General features: G+C 42.1%; 1 protein-coding gene across 8 annotated transcripts in view; it reads right to left on the reverse strand.

Annotated features, from left to right (window-relative positions):
- The window catches only part of tmcc1a (transmembrane and coiled-coil domain family 1a), a 48,183-nt gene that overhangs the window by 15,857 nt on the left and 5,285 nt on the right, over window positions 1-27,041 (reverse strand). For 2 of the 8 annotated variants that reach the window (XM_074643917.1, XM_074643927.1), the window contains 3 exons: window positions 22,750-22,866; window positions 19,533-19,578; window positions 18,016-18,302 (listed from right to left, as the gene is read on the reverse strand). In XM_074643917.1, coding sequence (XP_074500018.1) covers window positions 18,016-18,302; window positions 19,533-19,578; window positions 22,750-22,866 — 450 coding nt within the window. Of the gene's footprint in view, window positions 1-15,540; window positions 16,024-18,015; window positions 18,758-19,507; window positions 19,579-22,749; window positions 22,867-27,041 lie in introns of those variants that run through there. The other 6 variants (XM_074643921.1, XM_074643918.1, XM_074643916.1 and 3 more) reach the window with 5 other exon arrangements.

The following is a 27,041-nucleotide window of genomic DNA, read 5'->3' on the forward strand; positions in this document are numbered from 1 at the left end:
ATCGCTTTTATTAGAATTCTTAGTTTAATTATGTTTACAGGAAACAGCTCACAAGCACCACGTCACTGTCGATTTATCTCATTCGTACAGATAATGTACGAACGTCAACAAAAATCCAATGAATATTTTCATTCAAAATCCAGTGGTTAACAGTCTGATGTCGGTCACACCTTCACTTCATTAAAACACATGCAAATTCATATCCAAATACTCCCACAAAATACCATTTTATGAGCTTCAGCACATTGTTCTCCATGATAAAATCGTGCTGTTTGTCACTTCCAAAAATGTACAAACCAATTAGGGAGAAAAAGCAAAGCAGGGAGCGTAGGGGGTAAGGCAGGACAAGGGCTACTAAAGACTTCTGTGCAGAAGCCGACGGGAGGGAGGTGGTGAGGAGAGCATGAATACAGGCTTTAATGAGAGAGCGGGAGGAGTTAAGGCATCGAGAAAGAGAGGGTAGGATTTAGGGAAAAGGCTGCTTATATAAGGATAACCCCAACTTGCTCAGATGGCGGTTCAAGTGTGTGACATGTCGGTTTGACCCCAGTATTACATCAATGCGACAAAATAAATTCAGTTATTCCAAAACTGAATATCATGGAAGCTACATTCTCTTTATTTCCCTTCACTTTGAACACTTTCCATTCACACATATATAAATATATATCGTTTTTTTCACTCTCTTTCTAACTTCATTTAAGTATGCGGCCTCATACATACGCACCCGAATTAGGTTGCACCAGCTATTCGTTAAGTCCTTCCTGAGATCTTAGTGGGTACTGGCTAGTGTCAAACTAGCGATTTACTAAATCAGGTTCCACCATTGAAATTGAACTAAATATCTTAGCTAGTTAAGACATTAGTAATATGTAAGTTGGTTGATAGAAAACATCTGTAGCATTGTATAATCAAAAGCAATCAACTATGTAAACAGAAAGTCAGTGTAGCATCACAAGCTTTAACACAATCACAGTTCGATGAGCAACTTGAGATGCCACTCTGGAGTTTGAGTTGAGAGACGACGTCTACGACTGGATTTTTTCACAAGTAGCCAGTTTACAAGCTAATTTTAAACCAATAAGAAGCTAAATCACAGTCAGACGATAGCTGGTGGGTTCCGAGATTGCATTTCGGCCGATGCGTTCCGCCTCTTTTGCTCTCCGTTTACCTGCCTTCAACCAAAACCTGCTCGAACGTGATTGGTCATTATGACTTGGACTACAAACAGAAACCAGAACACTACCGGCACCAAAATCTTGTCGAGTTGCCCACAGATTCTGCATGTGAATGCAGAATCTGTTTATAGAGATTAGCTTTAACATAACTGCCCAAAAGAACAGTTTTAGGGGCCAAACAGTATTTAAATTAAACATTATTCACTCACATTAAACAGAATTTAAACAAAGTGTCAAGTCAGATATGTTGACAATATTAGCAAGCTAATGTTAGCAGTAGCTCTGTCAATTAACCTAGCAAGCTAGTTCATTTAGCTGATTAGATCTGGCAGTTTGTAAAGTAAATATTTAGAAACAACTAACCTCTATGTAAGAATAAGTTTCTGTGGTATTGTAACCCTTTTTAAATTAGTGATGGGTAAATGGCCACTTAGTAAACACTAAAAAGGCTAAGTTTGATCTTAAGAACAGCTGGTGCAACTTGTTCCTGGACTGGGACCATAAGTAAATGTACATCATACAGTAAAACTAATAAAACTAATAAAAATGTACATCGTCGTACGGTATTTTTCTTACAGATGGCTTCTTGGTTAATCATTAGTCACTTAGGGGAAACTAACACACTGGAACTTCCCGCTAACAGGTTCCTTTCAGACATGAATGTATTACACTCATTCTTAACCCATGCTCTCTGTGTCATTCCAGGCTGAGGTCTGACGTCTCCTATGGAGGCTATGTGGCCCCCAGCAGCTCTCGTCAGTCCAGGAATACTCTAGCATTCAGGGTGACTCAGGACATCTTTACACACTCTCTGGTAGCATGACTTAATAGCATACCTCAAATAGCAGAGCGGCTCCGCAATGACAAATTCACAGCGGGGGGTAGTTGGGGGGGGGGGGGGGGGGGGGGGGGGGTGGTATACTCATGCCCTGACAAGTGACTGATGCTTGAAAACAAAATAAAAATGGAGATGTTGGCCTCAAGGGCTGTTTTACCTCATCAGAGCCACGTTAGCTGCTCAAAATTAGGGGACAGAAAGAACAGCTGTGACCTTCCCTATGAACTATTCACATTGACAGAAATAAATGTTAGCTACATAATAACTAAAATAGTAAGAGAGTTATTAATAAATAATCTCTTCAATGTGTTATTAGAATTAAATTAGAAATTGCATTTTCAACTCAAATATGTCCAATTTGTAGGGAGAGTCGTAGTAATTATGCATCTTATTGCTGACTGCCCAAAGACTGTGCATATCATTCACTAGATGTCATGTTTTCTGTTCTATTCTCCACTTAACAATAGAGTTGAATGTAGACATTTTCTACAGAGACACATCTGGGATCGGAGTTGTGTCCAGGTCCCAGATCATGTGAATTAGAGTTAAATTGCACCGGCAATTAAGTTCATTTATAGCATTTACAATAAATTAATCTTTATGTGCGAGTGTGTGAGGATATTTGTGGAAATGAGTTCAGTAAAAAAGAAAGAAAATGCTGGTGAGATCCTTTTATGGCGTCTCAGTTAATAGATTTGAGACAGATGTGCCTCGCAGACAAAACAATGACCCAATTTGATGAATACATCACATTACAATAACCCCTTTTTCTTTCTCTCTCTCACACGCACACATGCATTTTACGCATGTGTTAAGGGGACACGACCTGCTGAACTGGTGATGTATGTCGCCAATCCAGAGCAGGAATGCTTATCTAGTTATATGACACACCTAGCACTACCACTTTAGCCTAAGATCCTATTGCAATGAATGGTAACACTGAATGCACCAGTAACTCAGTATTGCATTAAAACAATGTTACTGTAACACGTTTGGCAAATTTAATTTGTTTTAATAAATGTATTGGAAATGTTTAAATCTCATTAACTTCATTTTTCTATACGACATAAATAAAGGGCACAAGACAAAGAATGTCAATATACTCACCCACTGTCTTAATAAATTGCAGTTATATGGCCTTGTTAGCCTGCATTTTTATTTTGGAATACATTCAGAATAATTTTGTTTTATTATGTTACATGTGAACATTTTCTTACACTACTGAGACAAACAAATAAAGGACCTAAGTAGATGACAATGATGCAGCAAGTTGCAAAGCTTCATCATTGTTATGTAAAATGAAGATTGACAGATCTAAACCAAAGTGTTTGTAATAATTTCTATGCATGTCTAGTTCATGTGTTGGCTGGGCTCTACACGCAAAAAAAGACAAATACTGGTGTTACTGTTGAAAATCAATTTTGGGGAGACAGACAATAATTATATATTTTAGAGCAGTGGTTCTCAAATTTTTTCACATCAAGGATCCCTAAACTGACACAAATTAGACCATGACTACCCATTTGATAAGATTTTGTCGCAGGGTCCCCTATCTGACAGGATTTTTGCTTTTAGATGTTTTATTACAGAAATGTATTAAACCTATGACCAAAATAGTCATACATTATGTCATTATGTTACTTATGGATGGAATTATAGTGAAAATGAATTATTCCCCTTTTTGCGGGGGACCCCCTCGAACCCCCTCAACGACCCCTGGGGGTCCCCAGACCCCACTTTGAGAGCCACTGTTTTAGAGAGTGTTTGGCACTGTATTTAGGATGCTAATGTGAGCAATTTGTGAGTCATTTATTGCGGATTTAAACTTTCTAATGTTTATTTTCATTATTAGCTACTAAAATGTAGCAAGTAGTGATGAGATTCACCCATAGCTGCTCCACCTTAGTAAAATATTAGTGCTTTGACACGAAGTGCTGACACTTTTTTGTATCAAACTATTACAGTGAAACAAAAATCTGATGTTTTACACGCAGGCTGGTTTGGAAACAGAGGTACTGTACATTGTGAATGGACAATGCTCTGATGAGCTCACACATGAAGGCATACAGAACAACTTGTGTGTGGAGATATTTCCTCAGCCAGCAGATGGAGGCAACAAGATTCTTATAATGCATAATACTCGTTGTCATTCGGAAGACAGAGCCTGGTGCTGAACTGAGGCCAGGTAGGCGCTACACAGCCAACAAGTTCTGGAAGAATCCAGGAGACAAAGGGAAGAGACTGGCTCTGATGTAACTGGACTGGGATTGGAGAAAGGGTGAATTGAGTGAGTGTGATAAACAGAGAGCCATATAGAGAGTGAGAGTAAAACAGAAAACTGGAATTCAATTAGAGAGCTATTGCAATTGGGACTACATGAAGTTATAAGGATTTATTTTCCCAATAATTATGCATCATCTAAGTGTAGAATAACCAAACCATTGTTTAACTGTGCCAACACCACAGTCCCCTCCATGTGATGTCGTAAATTGTGATAGGTTATGGTGTGGCGTGGTTTGGGGGTGTGAGAGGTTACGTAAAGGCAGAAGAGCGAGAGCTTTGTCTGCACGGACTGGGGGTAATTCAAGCCTGAGAGAGGAGACAACCATGACTCGGGGCTCGGGCCTCGCTGAACAATACCTTCCCCATAAAAAGAAGCCCCCTGTCCAACCCAGTCCTCCCTAGTCTAAGCTCCAGTATAACCAATGGCCCTATTAGCAGTTACATAAACCACTGGGCACTTTATACACAGGGGCCATTATGACTGGCGAGGTCAGAGAGCGTGAAACATCTTAGTAGCCAACTCCAATATTGGCATCTACAAGAGCCAGGCAGGAAGGAAAACAAACAAATAAACTTTAATAACAACAACAACCTAAACAATTAAGTGTTCTGTCTCATTCCCTGTCTAGATAACTGTGATCACTACTTAGTTTCAACTAAATAAATAGTTTGTGTCTAGAAGGTAACATGAAAATTGGCAAGTTCAGCTGTTACAGGTCAGCGTTGTACAGTATGACGGTTTGCTAAGTTACAGTATAATGTTTGAAACTTTGACAGTGAATGAAGCACATCTGTTGGGTTAAGTCTCGGTTATACTTTCAGCAAGGACGGTCGCATGGACATGAGCTGACGTGGAATCGTGTCGAGGAAACGTTTGAATCTTTTATACTCCGTGTGTATTTCTCCTGAGGTATGCACTGATCCCACTTTCTCAGTCCTGATACCGAGCACTGATCTGATACTAGTGTTTAATTGATAAGCTGTATGCCTCACTGTGTGTAAGTGACTGGGATCAGTGTTTTAAGGCAACATCAGGCTTGACTTAAACATTGCTTTCTTATCTTTGTCAAACAAAATGTGACAAATAAATACATAGATATAAATTTATTTAATTCTTCTTTATCATTAAAATAATAAATCGTACACCAGCAACATGGTAAAAAATCTTAAAAATTATCAGGAATTACAATTCAAGTATAAATCTTTTTTAAGCAGCAAGAAATTGGTCAAAACTTAAACAGGAATTAAAATGACAGTATATAATGTATATAAATATAGTATATAAACGTAGAACTGAATTGAATAGATCGGCCGCATTGTCACCGATATCCGATCCAGCCATTTGAGTCAGTATTGGCCCTATACTGTATACTATCCAGTATCAGTATCGGTGCATCCCTATTTCTCCTCGCAGCAAACCAGCATTCTCAAAGCTCCTCAAAGTTCTCCATTTTCACCGCCCATCCGTGTTTGCGTAGTTAGAAAAATTTGGATGTACACGGAGAGGCAAAAACCTGACGCACGCAACCCCCGCGAAGTGTCTGATGGTGTGACGTCACTTTGGCCGTGCAGGCACTTGTGACCCTCGCGGATGCGAGTATTATGAAAGTGTAGGGAGAAGACACTGGAAAACACATGTATATGCATGCCAGTGTACTACCAGTATAGCCAGACCAATAAATAGGTGGGCCTTTTTATATAAGCTAATATCAGCTTATTGCAGATATATGTATCTGTTTTGGCATATATATTGGCCAATAAGTAAGGTCTGGGGTAATTTAGGGGTTATTTATATCCTGCTCAGTACATATCATGGTCACAGATTTTTAAATAAAAAAACTAAGGGATCCTTTGTCTGTTTACTAATGTTAAAAAAAAACGATAGTCATTTCGCATCAGCCTAAAAAATCCAGTATTGGTTGGGTTATAACCTCGAGTGTTTATCTTTTTTTCCCAGTATATGTATGTGCAGGTGACAGTGCAATATGTGTAAGAGACAGTGTGGGTACATAAGATGAGACAAAGTGTGTATGTACAGCAAAGCGGTGTGTGTGTACGTGAAGGGAAACGGAGTGGGTACGTGGGCAGAAACAATGTTTGTCCTCCATTGGTTGGTGGTGGTTGGTATTTGTTGGAGCTGCTTCTGTTTATACTCAGCCCATCCTGGTTATGCAACACAGAAACAAAAAGGGCACTGGCCCAAAATGTGCAAGTTTGTCTGGCTGGATGCTGTACAATACCCAGAGTACCATGGGGCAACAGTATGCAGAACCAAACAGACTGCCAGCCTATTCATGAGCAGGAAGATGGAGAATCTAGAACAAACAGTCCCAGCTTTTTGGCCCTGAAAGATTATTTAGTCTGGCCCCTTCTCAGTTTTCTTGTTCCCTCCACCCAAACCCCATACCACTCATGGCCCCACGTTGACCCCACTTTGAAACAGACTTATTGCATGGCCGGGGGCCTGGGTACTGTTTGGGAAGTTTTAGCGAGACTTCACTGTGTGAATTAGGCCACTAGGAAGCAGTAGATTTCATAACAGGGGGACAGATAAATGAGGTTGTCATTTCGCTAATAGGAAGTTCTCATCAGCGCTTGACAGCTATTATCTAATGAAAATCTTGGAGGGCATTCTCTGTTTGCCCGTTCAGATTATATAACAATGTAATGGACTGTCTCAGCTAAATTCCAAAACTGAGCTCACAATCATCAATCAAGATCAGAGTTGAGACCGGATCAAACTCTGCTCTACTTTGTGTGAAAGCTGAGTGATTTCCTCATTCATCTCCATGTCTGATGCACCGTATCCGCCAAACTGAACACAGAAGGTAAACACATCTACTTACAATTATATTAAATTGTAACAGTCCATAAGACCCTTATCACACAATTAAAATAGAAAAACAGAACGTTACAATAAATGAATATCACAAACAACTACAGCCTTAATCCATGAGGGGGAGCTATAGCACAAAATATGCTACACAATGTGTGTCATCCTCTGTATGGACAATTTACTCTGTTGCTGGCCTGTCTTTGACTGCACATTTCCTGACATGTTTCCTGTCAATAACCCTCCTTTTATTGCATTCTTTCATTATCTCTCCTCCTACTGACAGACATTCATTGCAGCCCTTTATGTAAGATAATTCAGACCTGATGTGGCCGTCACATCAAGGCACACAGGTACTGAGAACAGGGAGGAAGATCAAGAATGAGGGCGATAAAGGGGGTATAGCCCTAGTGGTTATATCATGTTTCAAGACAGGAGATCGTGAGAAGAGATTAGAAAAAGACATGAAAAAGGTGTGTCTATGCAGAAAAAGCCTTTTTGTGATACTACATAATTTCAGACGGAACGTTTTCAATCAACTGCATTATTTGCCTGGACAAAACAAACATAATGCCAATTTTGTCTCAGTGGTCTAGAGGTAATTTGCCAGTGGGAAAGTGAGCCTTTCTGATGGGATGCAAACAGTGAAAAAATGAAAGATTCCTACTGGCTGACACACATGAGAATGAGAGGATTGGTTCTGGTTATTAGCGGAGACAAAATATGACGATATTTCCCTGGAGGTTGTGATCAGATTTGAATTGTGTGCGTGCATGTGTGTTCTAAGTGGGTCAGTGGAACAGAGCTGAGCTCAGCGATCTATAGCCTCATCCATAATTCATCAGAACCACACAAATGATATGGACTAAGCAGGGAGTGGCAGGGAGCGTGCCCTGTCTGAGTCTGTCGACCTTCTTTCTCCCTCTCTCTCAGAATGAGCAATTTCCCTTTGAAAACAATCTACTGACCTCTCCGAGTAAAGAGAAGAAAAACAAACATTATTTTTCATTAAGGTTCACAGTAGTGTATTTTGACAACACAAGTCATGGAAGTAATTTTCATACCTAAAACGGACAGTTGCCTCAATCATAGCGAGCACTGTAGACCGTAGAAATGAACCCAGCCAGAGGACTGTGTCTGAGGAACAGACATGTGGGTCACGGGTGACCAGAACATCCTCAGTGACCAAGTATGTGGCAATCCTGCAACGGCTGAGAAAACAGCATAGATGCACGTGCATGCCCACACCAATGTCCTCTTTCACACACACCGGCCCAAAGAGGAAGGACCAGCTGCAGGCCAAAAATAAATACACAAAGGATGACCCATACTGACTCACTGCTGACATGTACACTTACATGCACATGACCTCATGTACACGTAACTTAAAAATATTCATTCAGGATGCAGATAAGTATTATAATAATTAAAGCAGCAGTGGGTAGAATTGGAGCAAATATGATTAAAAAAAGTTATTTTTATAAAAAAGTTGCTATATCCTGATAGTAGTGCATGAGACAGGTAATATGAACAAAATCATGTGCCTCTGTGTCCTCCAGTGCTCCTAATGGCATCTGCAAGAATTCACAGACCGGAGGAAAACAACCAATCAGAGCCGAGCTGGAGCCTGCCGTCTCTGAGCAGCTGTCAATCACTTGCGAACTCAAAACAAACGGTCAAACTAGGCAGTGCTGATCAAATATGAATCAATATTCTGCTACTGTAATGCCTATTTCTTGCATAAAATGTCTTCAGAAAAATCTTTCAGTGTACTGTTTAGCTGTAAAATGAGAAATTTTGTGACCCAGCAGCCATGTTGAGAACAGTTGAGGAAATACCAACGACGGTGGATTATTAGTCCACATGAAAATAACCTCTTACTCTTACTATATTAATACATTTAAATACCCTTTAAAAATGAACTTGACCGGCACTAGTTCAGACATCTGTCTATTAATAGCAGCAGAGAATCAGGCAGAGAGCTGCAGCAGACTCCTTCCTCATTCAGACCCAGATTAGAAACCTATAAAACTGGCTGAGGGGGAAGAGCGGCTTCAAAATCAAGGCTTTATCTCCCTCTCTCTTTCCCCATGACTTTGTCCATCCTACTGATCCACACCCGCCCTCACACACACATTTACCTTTCAAACATTCCTCCACCCCATCTCTCTTTTGAGCCCTTCCTTTCACACCATTACACCCACCTTGATGGTTTCACACACAAATTAGCTTGTTATGCATGTTAGTATGAGTGTGTGTGTGTGTGTAGTAGTAATTTAAACGTGTCCTAACTGTTGTGAATGCTAATAGCAACCAGCACCGGATCAGGGCGTTGGCCTATATATATAATCACATATGAATATTCAACCGCCTAATTAAACAGGCTGGGGATACGCTTCAAAGGGAGCACAAACAGCTGGGTGGAGAGTTCAAACACACACAAAGACACGTGCACGTGATGCATACACATGCACGCCTGCACACATTAAAGATGAGAATCTGACTCAAGGCTACTCTCCGGATTTTACATGGTACAACAAAACTTTTACATTGCAAGTATTTACTTTGTTTTGTTCATGCACTTTGAAGTGGAAGACAGGAGTCCCATTGAGGTCTGTTAACTGTCAAACACACACTTTTCTTTACTGACACTATGCACAACTCTCTTTGTGCATCATTCAGAGGACTTAATTTAAATATGTGTGAGAGGAGGAACAGGAAACAGCGGCGTCTCTTCAGCACTGAGATCTAAGCGATAGGGTGCCGTTCCAACACGTCTCTCCTGTGTAGCTCTGGTGTTTGAAATACTTTGACGAAGGAGAAAGCTTAATTACGAGATTTAGAACAAACAGTATTTAAGACAAAGTCGGCACATTTGGCAAATTGCACAGGAGTCTAATTTTAGAAGACACCTTTCCCCCCCCTCAGACAGGCTGATGCGGTGGCTACAAGATCAGACGGGGGACCTGTGAGCATTCAGCTGGGTAAAGCCGCTACGGTTCCCTTTGAAAATCACCCTGTTACCATGGAGATGGGCAACCGGCTCCACAGTCTGAGCACTGGACATAGATGAGAGGGAGAGAGAGAGGAGAAAGAAATGGTCATATCCAGTAGCCTAACCATTACAGACCAGACTTATGTCAACCTCTAACAATCACGGGGCACCCTGTTGAAAAGATTAGTTGTTTTAAATACTTAGGAACGCTCTGTTGCTCTTGAGCTTACTGTACAGATTGTAAAGCCCCTTGAGGCAAATTTGTGATATTAGGCTATATAAATTAAATTGACTTGACTAGGCAAAATCCCTAATCCTGAGAGAAATGTCATTAAATCTTTAGTTGTCAATTTAAAATGGGGGTCTTATATCGCATTCTGAGACATGACAATGAGATGGCTGGAACAAACCCCGTCCACAATATACACTGGCCGTCCGATGCAAGATCGTAAGCACCACTTTACAATAAAGTATAGGAGCCTTTAGACAGTGCTCTCCACCACCACCATTAAAACACCAAATGAGGGGAATATCTTTCAGAATAATGGTGTTTGATCTCTTCAGTAGAGCTTGGAGACTTGTTGAATCCATGCCAAGGAGCTTTGAAGCTGTTCTGGTGCCTCATGGCGGCCCAACACCTTACTGAATTTGACACCCACAAACAAAGTACATACACAGACAACCCACAAGTAATGTAAGTAAGGAGAGAGCAGAGAACAGGACAGGACTAAGGGGCTAGAATAGGAAATCCATTGTGTTTAATTCAGTCGATAATGGTGTTTGTTCTTCTGATCAATGAGCGTCTCCTCGCCCCACATAAAACCACACATGTATACCCGCACAATAGAATACACATTGTCTACCACACAAAAACATGACTAACCACGACTGATTTAGTCGACAGGAGAAAAGTAGGTAAGGCGATATTTACACTTGTCATAAAAGAGACGATGGAAAGAAAGGAGGAGTAGTTTGTTTGTCTGAGATGAGTGATAGAAGACTAACGAGAAAAGACAGGGAGGGAAATGACTGAAGGGTAGATAAGACTGCAAGGACAGGAGAGGGAGGAAGATTACACAGCAGAGAAGGGAGATTAACACATTTGAAAAGAAAATTTTTTTTGGTCCTCTGAAAGTCAGTACAAAACCACATCAAGCCACAGATGTGCCAAACCCATTAGCAGCTTTACACTACTTCCTCATCTGACTGGAACACCATAATAAGGTCTAATACTTAATGTCAACAACCACAGAGAGTCATCATGGTGCACCGACAACAGCAACTCACACGCACAGTGCCTGAAAAACAATTTGCCACGGGCTGGTAGTTGGTAAACAAAGCAGTGCAGTGACATCACCTCGGATGTGGACTAAGAGCACATGCTTCATCATCCCCATGGAAAGTCAATCGAAACTCAGTTGTTTGATTAAACACAGGTTTGACTGCATGCTTCTGTGTCTGTTTACTGAGACTAGAGGGCAATCTGTTTTTTACATTCAAAGCTTCTACTGATGTTTTCAAATGGAGCTTAGAATGTTGGTCATCATATTTAAAAAAAAATAAATATAATGATAATCCTCCAAAAAAAAAATCCTCAATATTAGGGATGCACCAATTTATCGGGCGAACATCGCCATCGGCCTATCTGCAAATAAGATGACATTCGCCAATGGCAGTGGCCGATGTTTATCTGCATCTGATGTGTATCTATGGTGCGTGTTGATGATTATCTGTTTATATCAAGCAACAAAATGTTGTGTTGGTTATTTGCGGTCGGTCTCAGACAAGAAGCCACTGGCAAAGTGAAACTGTCTCTGAGAAAGATCAGCACCAAGAATGTTATGTTCAACGAAAAATTAAGCAGTAAAACAATGGCTTACAAGATTTCTTAAAAATAATCCTCCATGCCGTGCAGTCCGTGCAGCAGTCCGTCTCCCTTACCGCAAGCCAGTCCCAGGTGATATGTAAGTACTGAAACCTTCTTTTCATTGAGTAGGTAGTTGTATAGCAGCTAAAAGGCTTTTGAAGCAGTTATTTATTTAAAAAAGATTATTTTTCATGTGAAAGAAGATTATATTAAACATTGTATCATAAATTTGTATGATTGAATTTGTGCTTTCAAAGATGGTGTAATGAAATGCTGAATGACCTTAAAACAGCTCAGTTATTGTTTTATAATGAAGAGTCTTTGTTTACCTGGCACAAAAAAAGGAATAATTAACAACAAAAACTAAATAAACAAAAACATTGGTATCGGCTATCAGCCAAATTCCTATTTTAAACATCGGTATTGGTATCGGCCCAGAACAATCGGTGCATCTATCAATTTAAATACAGTGATTCAATGGATTTAATGAGTTGAGTCTTTTTTTATTATATCAACTTTCTTTAATGAATATAACTCAACAGTGTGTGCGTCTCCCTTAGTGTCAGGCAAGCTGGAGAGCAAACTGTTCTTTGATCGCAGTGAAGATGTTGTTTTTGAAAGGCTTAACAGCAACAAATGTGGACTGAAGCAGAATATTTTGTTAGATAAAAACATGTTGTGAATTTTGGAAATAATTACATCTAACTTTTATCAATACGTTTTGACTTTTAAACGCTCTGGAGTTATTGGAAATGTTTGGATCACAAAAGTCAGAAACAATCCTACGCAGCCACTACTAGAATCTAATTCTACAAATAGTATAATACTAATAATATTAGTGTAGCCTAATCTTTATCTGCAACTGTGCAGAAATACCAGCTTTAAACTGAATGAATCAACATGCAAAAAAAAAGAAGCTGTGCAGCGTTCAAATGTTGATTTAGAATTTGAATGTCAACATTATAAATGAAGCTTTTAACTATTCGGTACAGCCCTAATAGTTATTATATGCACCTGCAGCCCTGGTTATATATAAGTGAATGTGACCTAGCAATACCCCGTGTTTGTCTTCTGCAGCTTTTCAAATAACTCAATGTCACTAATAGAGTTTCAGGACGAGCTGTGTGTCCTGCTGCAAAGGGCACAAACGCTTTCATCAACACACAGCCAGTAGCCCGGGGAGGTGAGAGACGATGAGAGAGCAATGATGAGGATGTTAAACTAGCAGGGACGGAACAAGCCTCAGGGGACCAGGTGATGTTCGGAGCCTCCCACTGACACTTCTCCTTACTGTGCTCTTACAGGACAGTAAGTCCAAATCCTTCATCTGTATTGTCAATAAATGGAGAAATTAATTTTGCTTGTTACAAATCCTATTAATGGCAGCCGTTAAGTGTATTAGAAGTGCATGGTTTAAATCTGGCGGTACAAAACAAATCTCTCACAAAACTTGGCTTTAAAACAGTATGTAAACTTTAAGAGATGGAACATAAATCCTTTGTATTAAGGCTGAAAAAGAGTTTGAAGCCCTGTTAATGCAATTAAATTATTTAATCCATCCTACAATTGCTTCAACAAACTTACATGCATTTTCTTTATTTTTTTTGTTGAATAAAATTAAGCAATAACATTTATTTTTTGCTCTCTCTCTTAATAAAATAAAATTTGTTACCTTGAGATGTAACGTAACATTTTTCTTAATTAAAAAATCTAACCAGTGTTTTAACATTATTGAACTCTTTCATTCTCTAAGGACCAGCCTGATCAATGGCACAAGACCCATATATAGTATATTTGCCTGTATTCACTATATACTTCACTCAGGTAAATTACAAAAATAACATTCTTCCATAACAATCAACACACTAACCTGTTTCTAAGATAAATTCTTGTTTTTTACATCTATGTCAATCAATGAATTAGTTGATTTTAAGACGTTCTAATCATATGAAGGCAGCTGAAGACAGGATAATGAAAAATTGCCATGTGAAATTGAATTGGACTGAATAAGATACTGCGCTCAAAATGAATAAATTATACGTTTTTGTTTTTTTAAATGCTGAGATTATTTTCAATTTAAGTCTGCATACGGCTACATGATTCCAGCTCGACTGGATGTTGCTCCTCAGAATTGTTTAAATCTGAGGCATTTTGTTTTAAGATGGGTAGGAATTACTGCAGGAGAACACGGGATGCTGTATTTGACATGTGGAAACCAAAATATGGCGATAAACAAAAGAAGACAAAGGATGAGCAGGAAGGCAGGTGGACATGTGGAGATGTGGCCTGGGGGAAAGACATGGGGTTATCTATCCAAGGTCAGTGAACCTTTGCAGGCCCTGGAGGAGGTTATGTTTTTCTCCAAAGACGAACAGCTTCTGTCTCTCACACACACACACACACAATGAAAGGACTAGCCTCAAGGCTCGGCTTCTGTTTCATCTCAACTCAGTAGCTCACATCCCACCAGAGCCTACTCCTGTCTTCCATCCTGACACTAGACATTTTGCACCTTGCAGCCCTTCACTTCCTCCGTCTGTTTTTACTTTCCATCCCTCCGAGAAAAGGGGAAAGACCAGACTACGTCAGTCTCCATCAGTCTGGGATCAGGCCTTCCGGTCTCAAAGTGAGACTGCGCCTACGTCTGCCCATGTGCGCATTTGTGCACGTGCATGTTGATGCTTTCAGGCGTATTAACGTCCACCAGCACCATTACACAGAGCTGAAGATGAACAGGGAGGGCGTAGTCAGTCAATCAATGAATTAATCATCAACAGCTAATTGTAATTAATCCCACAGGCTGAGCACCAGCTGCAGAACAGCGGGCTCTTAACAGACCTAATGCTGAGTTTTGATACAGCCCCTCTAATCTCTTTAACAGCACTAACACTAGGGGATACATATATCAAACTCATCAACAGTTGCAGAGCTGTAGACTAGCCCCTTATTGCAAATGAGTCATAAATTCTCCCCAATCAGGAACAATCAAACATAATATTTACCAATAATTTCATCCCCTGGCGACAGCTCCTGCCGACCACTGTGCTCTTACTGCTGCTGTAACATGAGTTACTGTTTAACAAGAGTTGAGATAAAAGTGCGCAGACGGACCACTCAGTTACTGTATGGATCGAACTACCTCAAAGTGAATGGAAACTCAGAGGAAAATCTCTGCATATCAAAAACAAAGTTGATGTGCAAGAACTGTGCAAACAGTGCTTTCTCCCAAGTTGTCAACTGGCTGATATACTAGTGTACATTGTTTCTGCAAACTGACAAAAGAGTCCATCTGTACAATTTTGACTGCTGTCCTGAACAAAGCCCCAATCAAGCAACCAAACGCACAAACTCTTGTCACAATACCAAATAGCTGGAAGGCAGAGAGACAGAAAGATGGAACACCACCAGCTTCGTCAGCAGCAAAGATTTAAGACAACTGTGCCTTTAGCCATGAATGAAGCTGCAGCATGGAGATGAGAAGACACAAACACACAAAGACATGGTTTTAATAATTAAACAAACTTGTGTGTTTTGTTTGAAGCTTACCTTGGAGTACTGTCTGCGAAGACTGAAGCGCTGCACCATCCTGACTGACCCCTGTTCTACTCCTCTCCACTGATATCCCTCCAGAGCACACAACGCCTCACATAGTACAGTCTACATCTCCAAACAGCCATGTGCACACACATTTCTAGTCCACACTGCTTTCGTCTACTATGCAAACACAAGTGAGAAGAGAGAGAGAGATGAAAAAGAGGGAGGGAGAGCAAGCATAGATAAAGACAGCTCAGCCGTGTTGCCCTCTACTCATATTCACAGTGATCCCCTGAGCTCACACACACACAGTCACTCACACAAGATTCCCACCCCACATGGCTGTCAATGCACAAATGATTTCCAGCACACACTATTTCTACTACTTCCACTCACACACCCTCTCCACATCCTCTTTCATGCGACATGCATCACACACAGCCTGCTCTCACTCATCTAGGACGAGGCAAGGTTGCCTCCTGCTTCCTGTCAGTGAGCCGAAGGGTGGAGCAAGGAGGAGGTGGTGGTGGTAAAGGAGGAGGAGGAGGAGGGACCAGCTGACTGTCTATACTAACTACCTCCAGGGACATAGGGAGGGGGACAGGGAGGGAAAGAGGAAGAAAAGGCGAGGGGAGCGCGGGGGGGAAATTGCTGAGAAAAAGAAAAGAAAAAGGGAAAGAAAGAAAAGAATCATCATCCCTGATACACACTCAAATTTAGACAAGCTACGCAACCCTCGACCTCCACTAACAGCAGGATGCCACACACCTCCAAGGTCGACCACGCTGTTACTATGGCAACCCAAGCAGGGCGTAGTTCTAGGCAGCAAGTTTTGGGGTTACCACGGCGACTGCTCGGATGACCTCAATGACATTGCTGTGTTGCCGTGAGACAGGGCTGTGATGTTAGCTAGAGACGAGCGAGACAGGTTCATCATCTCTGCCAAGGGCGAGCGACAGACCACACGAAGGTTGATGGTCGCCTATCACGGCAGCAGCACTAATGGAGCACAGATGTCTGGCTCTCTCAGCCCTGCTCTGTCATCCCAGGTGAGGTCACTCACATGGGACTGAAGGATACTTGATTTTGAGGATGAGTATTTTTAATTTAGCTCACAGATTGAAGCTGTCAAATAAAGTGGATATCAACGCCTACTGGTTTAGTCTTCCTGCCCACTTCTGGATTGATAGCCAACCATCACTCCCATCTGTGACACAATGATACTGAGTCCTTGGCAGGGCTTATTTCATTAACCCAGTCTAGTCTACAACAAACATGAGCTCACAATGCAAACACAACCTCCACATGAACCAAGCCCAGTACTGCCGCTCACAGCAGGTTAGCTGATCTGACAGTGACCTCTGGTGGCAGACAGAGCAAACTGAAGTCTGGTGGGAAGGTGGTTCAAAATCAAACTTGAGGTTAAAGAGTAAATTGTAAAGGGCTGTGAGGTATTAACAAACCAATACTGACATACACACACACACACATACAAAAAAAACAATGCTGATTATTTTCCATTACAGAAGCTGCAAAACATCTAACCCACTACACTACTTTTAATGATCTCAGGATTAAACACACTATGGTTTTCCAAAAGATAGCTTTTCACAAACCAGTTATATGGCAATCAAATGACTTTATAAACGTCCCTATTTTTATGGACTTTATTTACCATATTCTGTATGTTCTCTTTGGCCCAGATGTCAAGCAAACATCAGACTTCTGCAAAAGTCCAGGCCAGTCCTCTCCCTCTCATGTTAACCTGTCATTTACCTGTGTTCATCTCAACAAATAACTGCACAAGCAGCCTGTGTTTTGGTTCGCTTGGAAACAGTAGGAGACGACCTCTCACCAGCGGTCTCAGACCGGTTGTTTTGGTCCGCACCAGAGTACGATTATTACTGCATTCATAACTGCCCAAACGAACCGCACCAGGGTTCGATTCAAATGGACTGAATATTGTCTTGTGAAAGCGCCCTTTGTAGTTATTATGAAGCTTCAGCAGTCTGAATTGGTCAAATCAAGTGAATATCTTCCAAAGTTAGTCATTATAGCACAAAGTTCCTCCTTTTTGTTTCCCCAGACAGTGTTTCAGCGCAGAGCTGCAGTGAAGGGATGGTAACACAAGGCTGGTATGAGCAGAAGGAATGATTAAAACAAGGAAAACTGAACATTGTTCAAATGGGTGCCTGTTTCAAGGCTTAAAAAGTTGTGAACTTATCCTTATTGGCTGCACGGTTATGTATTATTGTGTATCTATATGTGTGTGCATGCATGTGTGTCTCAGCAGTAATGACAGACAGTAGTAGACCTTCTCTCTGTGCTCACAGCTAATACAGCAGGGAACATTACATCAGCAGCAAGGTGAACTTCAGCTTTTGATTGACAGTTCACTGACAAACAAGGCCCGACATCATTAGAAGGGTAAAAGACACATCGATCAGCTTGCGTAGCGATAATATGATTCACGGCTCTGTCACTTACCCTGTCTGTCTCCTCCGTGGAGTGGTACCCTGAAGACAGCACCACATCGCCTCCAGTGTATCCAGGTGTGGGGCTGCTGGGCGTGGTGTCGGTGGTGGAAGAGGAGCGCGGGCGGCTGGTGTGCTGCTGTGGATCGTGGGTGTTGCGGCGGTGCGGGGCCTGGGGGCTACCTCTCAGGAGAGGATCCCGGTCTCCGCTGCCAGATCCCGACCCGGATCCTTTGCTGCGGCGGCTCTGCAGGCTGGTCCCGCGCCTCATCGTGCCCGCAGCGCCCGAGCCCTGGCCAGCTGTAGAGGGAACCACAGGAGCAGATAGGTGGTCAAATTCAGGACAGCAGGGCCCCAGGCCATCCTCAGGGGCTGAGGGGGAGGTGCCACCTGCTGACACTACAGAGGAAGATGAGGAAGAAGACGAAGAGGGGATGGTGGAGCGAGAGAGGGAGAGACGTTTACGCTGCTGCTGGAACAGCTGTTTCAGTCCCTGGCCAAGAACCCCCATGCTCTCCCTGGCGTTTTGGCTCATCTTACTGATGGAGGGGTGCTCTGACTGGGACGAGGCCCTCTTCAACCCCAGGCCTTGTGAGCCCCTTGCCTGTCTTCTAGCTCCAGGACCTGAACTGGGGCCCACCTCCTCTGGCTCCCTTTGACTGTCATCCCCCTGCTGCATGTGGCCCTGCTGACCTCGCATGAATAGCAGGGAGGAATTGTCCTATCAAACAGTCCGCTAACACTTCCCTCTCTATCTGTAAGACATGCAGAGGGTCAGACCAGGATAATGACTGAAGGAGAGAAAACAGTAGAGTACAGTAGAGAACAGTGGAAGTGGAGATGGGACAGTCTGATGGAGGGTTGGATCAGCTCAGTGGCGGTCAGAGGGATGAATCCAAAGAGGGAGCATGCATCTTTTGATTCAGGAACAAGAAGCCATGCTGGTCTAGCACAGAGAGAAAGGAGATGGATTATGAGACGCTGGAATGTTGCCTAGATCCAGTGACATGAAATCACAAATTTTCATTTTTAACTCGAGACCATTTGCCATTTTTGAAATTTCATGCAAATGGTATAAAGTGTGAATGCACATGACTGGCCAGCATTAATCTGCATTGAAGTACCACAATGAATATGTGATTGTCATTTAATTAATATAGGATCAATTCTGTATCATCAGTTGAAGATGGTATCAGACAGGCTGCCCCAGTGACAGCTGTGCCAGGCTTCTGGATCATTCTACATTCAAACAGGCCAATGTTTTATGAGCAAATACAACATAATACAAGGAAAACAAGCTGGATCCAGGTTTGCTAGCATGATACAAAGATCACAAAACAAAGCATAAATGAATTCAAAAGTAAGCAGGTACATGCAGGCTAAGAAAATAAACAACAGCCTGGAGGGGGGTGGCGACAGATAGGCACGAGAGGCTGCTAGAATAAAGGAAAGGATGCAGAGAAGAACAGAGGGGTGAGAGAGGGGAAAGAGAAATAATGACTCACATCAGAAGAAGATAAACGCACCTACCATCAGCCCAACTGTCAGCCTTACGTGACTCACTCTTGTGGATTACCTGAGAGGGAGACCAAAGAAGGAAAAACAGAGTCGTTTTATTTTAAGATTCGAAACTTCAATGTACTCACTGACCTCAAGACAGTCAAACAATCAGGCATATCATTCAGTTTGCAATCAATAATCATTTTTCCCTATGAGCTGAGAACACGCTGGGCATACTGAAAAGAATATGTGCGATATTACGTGACACAACTTAGTGTGTGTGTTCCTTCAGGGGCTCATTTAGTATCCCCAAAGGCACCCCTTCCTTATCCTGGGGCGGTATCAAGACACAATGGTTTCCGCACTAGAAACAACATGCAGCGCAGTGTCACAAACAAGGTGCCTGGTCGCCTCCTGCAACCTTGCACGCTGCCTGGCTGAACCTGAAGTCGGTGACAAAACCGGAGTGGACACCTGATAGCATACAAGCTGTCCTCCACAAGAATGAACCTTATTGGTGGAACAGTGATCACCTCACAGACAGACAGACAGGCTGCCCGAGCCTCCCTGCAGCATCAATAGCTGCTCCCGTTGAGAGCAGCAAAACAAGCGAGGCAGGAACATTCGGAGCCCTGGGGAGGGACAGCTACATACTCAAACTATATTCCCTCAGCTGCACTGTCAGGTCATGAAAGAATAACATTAAGTTGGACAGTCGGACGCGCACACAAAACTGCAAGAATGTAATCTTTGCAAATGAAGCTGTGACAGGCTTCATTCACATTCGCTGTTCAGTTTTACACCCCGTCCAGAGACAGAAGGAGAATGAGCATGAAGCTACCAGCAGGTAGCATATAGCTAATTACAATAATGGCCACGCCATCACTGCCAAGAAAAGGCACATTCATGCACGTAAACACATTCTCACGGCAGCTTTTACTATGATCTCATCTGTTTAATCTTTTCTGTTCAATAGTCAGATTCAGACCAGCGCATAATGGTGTGCTTAATTTAGAGGCTGTGTCTTAATATGGTGGTGCCAATAAGTCAAATGTGACTGCTGCCTGCCAGAGAGAGAGAGAGAGAGAGAGAGAGAGAGAGAGCAGGTGTTGAACAGGTTCAGTCACCTGCTTGCCGGCTGCTGCTGCCTGTAGCTGTGAAGATATTGTGCGGTCAACCGTTGGGAAGTGTTTTTCATACTGATGATAACACAGCTTCAACTTGGTATTTTACTGATTACAGCTGGGCAATGAGTCCGTATATTCTTTATAATTTCTTCAATAGAAATACAATTCATGATGAAATAATGACAGGGCGTTATCATAATACACAACTCTGTTGCAAATACACAACTAAATATATCCCTCACAAAATATGATATGAAGGAAATCTGTTTGAAGAACCTGAAATAACAAAGAAATATTTATATTTAAAAATAGTTTAATATTACCATTAGGGGTGGGAATCACCAGAGGCCCCACGATACAATCCTATTATCACAATACGTTTTTATTGCGATTTTAAACATTCTGCGATATGCTGAGTATTGCGATAAGATATAGTCTATTACGATATATTGCGAAATATCTTTATTCACTTTTTTTCAATTTATTATTTCAACTGTAAATTATGCAGTTTGTCAGCATCTGTTTTATCTGATAAGATACAGTTTTCACTCTGTTCATCTCAGAATTTTCATTCACATATCTTGAGGTCAGAGGTCAAGGGACCCCTTTGAAGATGGCCATGCCAGTTTTTCTTCGCCAAAATGTAGTGTATCTTTGGGGCGTTATTTAACGTATTTAACATGACATGGTTGGTACTAGTAGATTCCTTAGGCTTTCTCGTTTCATATGATACCATTATCTTCACTGTAGCTTTAAGACTGAGCCCGCGACAACCTCTGAAAGACAGAAACAGTGCGGAATAGTCGCCAGTCGATACTTGACGTCCGTGTTTCGATACAATATTGACACACAAAATATCGCAATACTATGCTGAATAGATTCCCCCCCATCCATAATTACCAAGGAGTTAAATGCAATCATTCTTATTTAACATGACTAAGCATTAATTTCTTCATTGATTGAATCTAATTTAAGTGGTCATTTCTCTTTCCTTCCTTTCTGTGAGGATAAATAAAAACTCAAAGACTCATGTTTGCAGATATCGACAGTATATTACTACTGCGATATGAACGTCCTGTATGACCATAGAAGGTGGACAGTCATGCGCACATGTGTATCATAACCAAGTATACATGCATACTTGATTATGCATGCATGCGTGCATGCGCCCTCACAGTGAGTGGCAATTTCTGGCAGTCACAGTGACGTGTAACTGATTATGATGGAGCACTGTGCTGTTGTTTCAGAGCTGGTGAGTGGAGAGGGGTAAACCTAAGTTAATCCTGTCCTGAAGCTGAAGCCCTGTCCCTACCCCGGTGCCCATCCCTCCCTTTGCGTCTATAAATCCCCTCCTTCATCCCCAGGATGATCCCAACACTGGATTGGATGTTTTCTTGATTGTCTACGGTTTTATATTCACACTAAATCCTCTTTCAGGAGCCTTTAGAGGACAACGGTTTATTGTCAGACTTGGTGTGTACGTTTGTGCACATGCAAGAGGTCCTGCATCTTAATTTAAGCAAGGCTTGTCGTTCCACCTTGATGAGGTGATGACGCAAAAGAACACCAGATGGGTCTTTGAATGACGACTGTCCTGTTCTGACCCAAATTACTTTATTTTCACCACATTGTACTTCTCTGACAGTGCATCAAAATGTTTCTGAAAGACTGTTGGTGTTCTTATGTATTTTAGAAAAACTACTTCATGTGAAAGAGCAAGAAATCTCAAGTTCACTATCTTTTTTTTCCCCCAACACTGAAATATTTAACAGTGTTTGCTTCACTTTGAACAAAAATGTGATACTTTGGTGATCCTCTTAGGAAAACTCTCCCTTCACTTTCTCCCCGGATAAAGCTCACAAACATGCATGGTGTATGGATGTATGTTGGTGTATTTAAGCCCTGTCCACCACAGAAACAGATCAGTGATGATCAGTGATTAACAGGTGTCAGCGACGGACGGGATCAGCAGCCTCAGTGAGTCAGCATGTTTCTCAGAAATGTCACAATACTGTCAAAGGTGAATTACAAACGGCCGCATGGACAATAGCCTCTCTGGAACTGTGTCACCCTCACTCATGCCCCTGTATAAATACACACACACATACATAAACACATACGTCCTTGTCCTTAGCTCTGTAGCTCATTCCATTCAGTGGAGCTGCCAGCCGTCCAGTCCTGCGCTCATTGTCTTTGGCGAGCTGGTGAAAGCTCAGCAGAGCTCTGGCACTGGCAGACTGGAAAAAAAAAACAGCTCACACTGACAATTTGTCATTTTGCGGACTGTGAGAACCATGTGAGAATTAATATAATAGATCCAAGATTAACTTCCTGATTTCTTTGCTTCATTTAAACAAGCTCTGTCAAGTGCTCGTGTTTAACAATGAATTACAATATCACAGCTACCTGAAAATGTCCACTTTAGCTCTCTAGATGCAGCTCCATTCAAGCAGAAGAGGTTATATTGAAGAAGATGTGGCACTAAAGTGCTCTAAAATCACATCCATTATCATTATTGAACAAAGAGGACAATCAAAGGTGATCATTTAAAAGGATATTAAGCCCCAGAGTTACAAATGTGAGAATGAGAGTTCAAATAGCTAAGTGATAAAGTCGATAATGTGCAATCTAGCGTAACGTGAGATACATTATGAAGCAGTACTGTGTAAAGTGTTTTGGTCTTTTCATGCAAATTCTGCCAAAGTACCTCCAAACCAAATATCTGCCCAAATAACCTGATCACTGTCTTCTTGACTGTTCTATTTAATTCTACTCTTGACATAAAAAAAAGGTTGCAAATTGGGCATGACCAACACAAGTAGGGGGTCAATCTGGCCCATGTTCTTTGACACTGAAGCAGCCATGTTGTTGCTCATTGCTGAACATACAGTCGGTTAACAAACTCAAAATATGGCCATAGCTTAAACAAGCCCATGTAGTGTTTCCAGAGGAGTCGGAGAGCTGGCGTGGAATAGACCACTCTTTGTTCCCTCTGAGCCACACACAGGCTCGTCGCTGCTCTTTGTGCTGCGCCTCTTTCACTGACAGACACACATCAATAAGAGGGGAATTAGGCCAGAGAGTTCTGGCACCGACGTTTGTGTGCGAGCGCACGCACGAAAATGCGTGTGTGTTTTTATCGGACAAAGACAGAAAAGGAAAGAGAAATAGAGAGAGATAGATGGAATTATATTGTGTGGAAATGCGCTTATGTGCATATGAATATGTGCGTTTGTGCGATGGAAACTGGACCATATCTCATTCAGCAGCTGCATAATGACAGCATGGGCAGGAAATAGGAACAATCGTTATTGTATTTATGTGTGTGTGTGTAGGGGGGGGGGGGGACAGAGAATAGCACAGTAGTGTCAGGTCTGACAGTGCAGGAGATGACTTCAGCATACTGCAAAGAGTGTGATAAGACACACAACTCTTTGTATCAGAAAGGGAGAGTGAGTAAGTGAGATAGAGAGTTACAGAGGGAGCGAAAGAGGCCAGACTGGATCAAAGGCGTCCCGTCCGCGGCAGGTTTCGCCTGGCCGTGTCGGGTTCGGCTCAGGCGCTCAGCACCGAGCGTGTCTGAATGAGGGGGTGAATGGCAGGTAGTTCCCTGACAGAGGGCAGGCACAACGCCCTATTGTGCAAGATGAAACCCACAGGGAGGCCCTGCTGCCAGAGTTGTTGCCCTCAGCTTTCCAGGAACAAGACAAACCAGAAGACACACAATCATTTACTCCTAAACATGTGGACATAAAAAAAAAAAACACAACTAGACATTTCTACTTTCATAATGACACCACAGACAGAAAAATGTTATCTGCTTCTACCGCTGCCAGGAGGACTATTATTGGAGACTGATTCACACCTGGTATTTGTGGTAAACTGACCTGAATACACTTTTTCTGAACATATTTCTAGCTTAAATAAAGCAAACTCTTCGAGTGGGGATGTGGAAGTTACCCAATACTGTATTTCAGATGTAATTTTATCTCTAAGGGAACAGGAGCTGATTGCCATCTGTAACTACATCCCTCGCTACCACCCCCACCACTATTGCTGTGAAAACAAATACAAAATGTTGATCACAAAAGACAAATAAATAATACACATATGTACACATATACTGAAGAGACACAACCACACAAAGGGAACAACAGGTGGTATATTGGTTGTGAAGCAAGTCTGAGTCATCTGACACTTCCTAACAGAGTCTATGAGCTGCGAAGCTGCAAAGACAAAGCCACAAAGAGACTTTACTTATTTAAAAGAACAGTGCGTATCATTTCGTGGGATCTATTAGCAGGAATGGAATATAATATTCATAACTATGTTTTCATTATTGTATAATCACCTGAAACTAAGAATTGCTGTGTTTTTGTTAGCTTAGAATGAGCTCTTCATATCTACATAGGGAGCGGGTCCTCTTTACGGAGTCCACCATGTTGCTCCGCCATGTTTCTACAGTAGCCCAGAACGGTCAAACCAAACACTGGCTCTAGAGAGACGTTTTGCGTTTTTACCTGAAGGCCACTGTAGTTCTCCGACCCGCATGTGAAGCTGTGGTAACGTGAGCCACACAGTGCAAAACCGTAGTACCGCCAGCCGCCGTCTGACTTCTGCTCCTAAAGTAGTGTTATTATGGTAAGGATGGCCTCTGAGCGAGGCGAACGCCGCTACCACGGTTTTGCACTCGCCAGTTCACATTACCGCAATCTTGGAACGGGAGGAGTGAGCAGAGGGGTACTCGGTTGGTCAACTACACCACTAGATGCCGCCAAATCCTACACACTGTACTTTTAATTTCATCTCCACAGAGGAACTATTACGTTGATCTTGTTACGGTTGTGCAGGGCTCTAAGTATCTCTGAGTTATAGGTTGTACAAAGGGGTTGGACAGTGACCAAATCTATAAAGCAGCGCAGTGAAGTCAAACATAATTGAAGACTGGCTGTGAGTCATCAGGCTGAATGTTAAACATGTTGGACGGAGCTATACGTTTACTGGGGAAGCCTTGTTTAAAGGCACATCTCTGCATCTGTGCTCAACACCACCGCAAGTGTCCTAATGAATAATTCACCATGTGCATGGAACCGACACTGGTCCAGACCTAATGTGCCTGAGCTGATGGAGAGTCAGTGGTGGTACGGAGGATCTCATTCCCTTGTTGTTTACTAGTAAGACAGATGTCCTCAAAGGGGGTTTCCAGTGGACAAGAGGAGAAATTAGTAGAGTATGTGATACATTTTAATCCTCTGCAATGTGGCCTCACTTACTAAACTGATAGGTGTTTAACCGTGGCCAGGCCAACTTAGCTCATATTTCACCAGCTCTGGTGATGCATCATCAACTGTCAACGGGCTGGAAACCATCTACACACCGGCTGAAATCTCATAGCAGAGATTGTGTTAAAGGTGCACAACAACCATAACTAATGGGAAAAGGGAATGCATGTCAGGGTCAAAACACACGTCGTGTGCGACTGAAGAGAGAATCCTGCCAGGTTATCAGGCCATAGGGCATCTGGCTCTTTGTGGTGCCAGCAGGTGAGAACAACTTTACGCAGTCGGATATAAATCATCCGTATCGTCACCTATTTAAATAACTCTTCAGTCAGATCTCTGAGCTCAGGTAACCAGACACCTCTACGGCCTGCTAGGGGGGTTAGCGGGGATCAGCACATCCAAGCTCTGGTCTTGAAGCTTTTACTATGAGCGTGATATTGGGCTCAACACGTAGGCTGTGGGTCAACAATATCAAGTCTATACAAGATTTAAGTTGAAAGAAAGTATTCCTCCTGATCTCTACACCTTAATATCCACTAATCTAAAGCTCGCCATTTAAAGATACGAACAAGTAAACAAGCCGAAACAAACAAAAAAACAGTTTTGTGCAGAAGGCAATGTCTATATCACTTAATATTGGTCCGAATAAAAATCTGCAGTCCTCCTTCCGTAGACAGCCTTTTAAGTACATATTTCCTATCCTTTAAAACTAAAACGTGGACCTCAATCCTATTTTAAAGTGCAAACTCTTGTGACGCTGTGTGACCCCTGCTTCTTTTTTCTGCCTCTGTCTTCAAACAGGAAGGGATCACAGGGAAGCAGGCAGTTCGTTGCCACTAGAAACCACAGCTTTTATAAAGGAATTTCACCTTCATTCTGGGAAGTGTGGGAGTCCGTCCTACTGGAGAGAATAAACCCAGTCTGTCCACAGTTACAGGATAAAAGCAGGATGGCACAGCGTTTTACTTGTAAATGTTTCTTGATGGCATTGGCAAAACAAAAACTCTTGATTGCAGCAGAGAGCAAGAATGATTTCAGTCTGTGGCATCTAAATTGAGCTGCACTATGACACCTCACAGCTAAGCTCTGCTAGAGGAGGGACAAGGTGAGAGAGACAGAGAAAGGAAAAA

This window comes from Sebastes fasciatus, chromosome 8 (genome assembly GCF_043250625.1).
Source record: "Sebastes fasciatus isolate fSebFas1 chromosome 8, fSebFas1.pri, whole genome shotgun sequence".
Classification (NCBI taxonomy): domain Eukaryota; kingdom Metazoa; phylum Chordata; class Actinopteri; order Perciformes; family Sebastidae; genus Sebastes; species Sebastes fasciatus.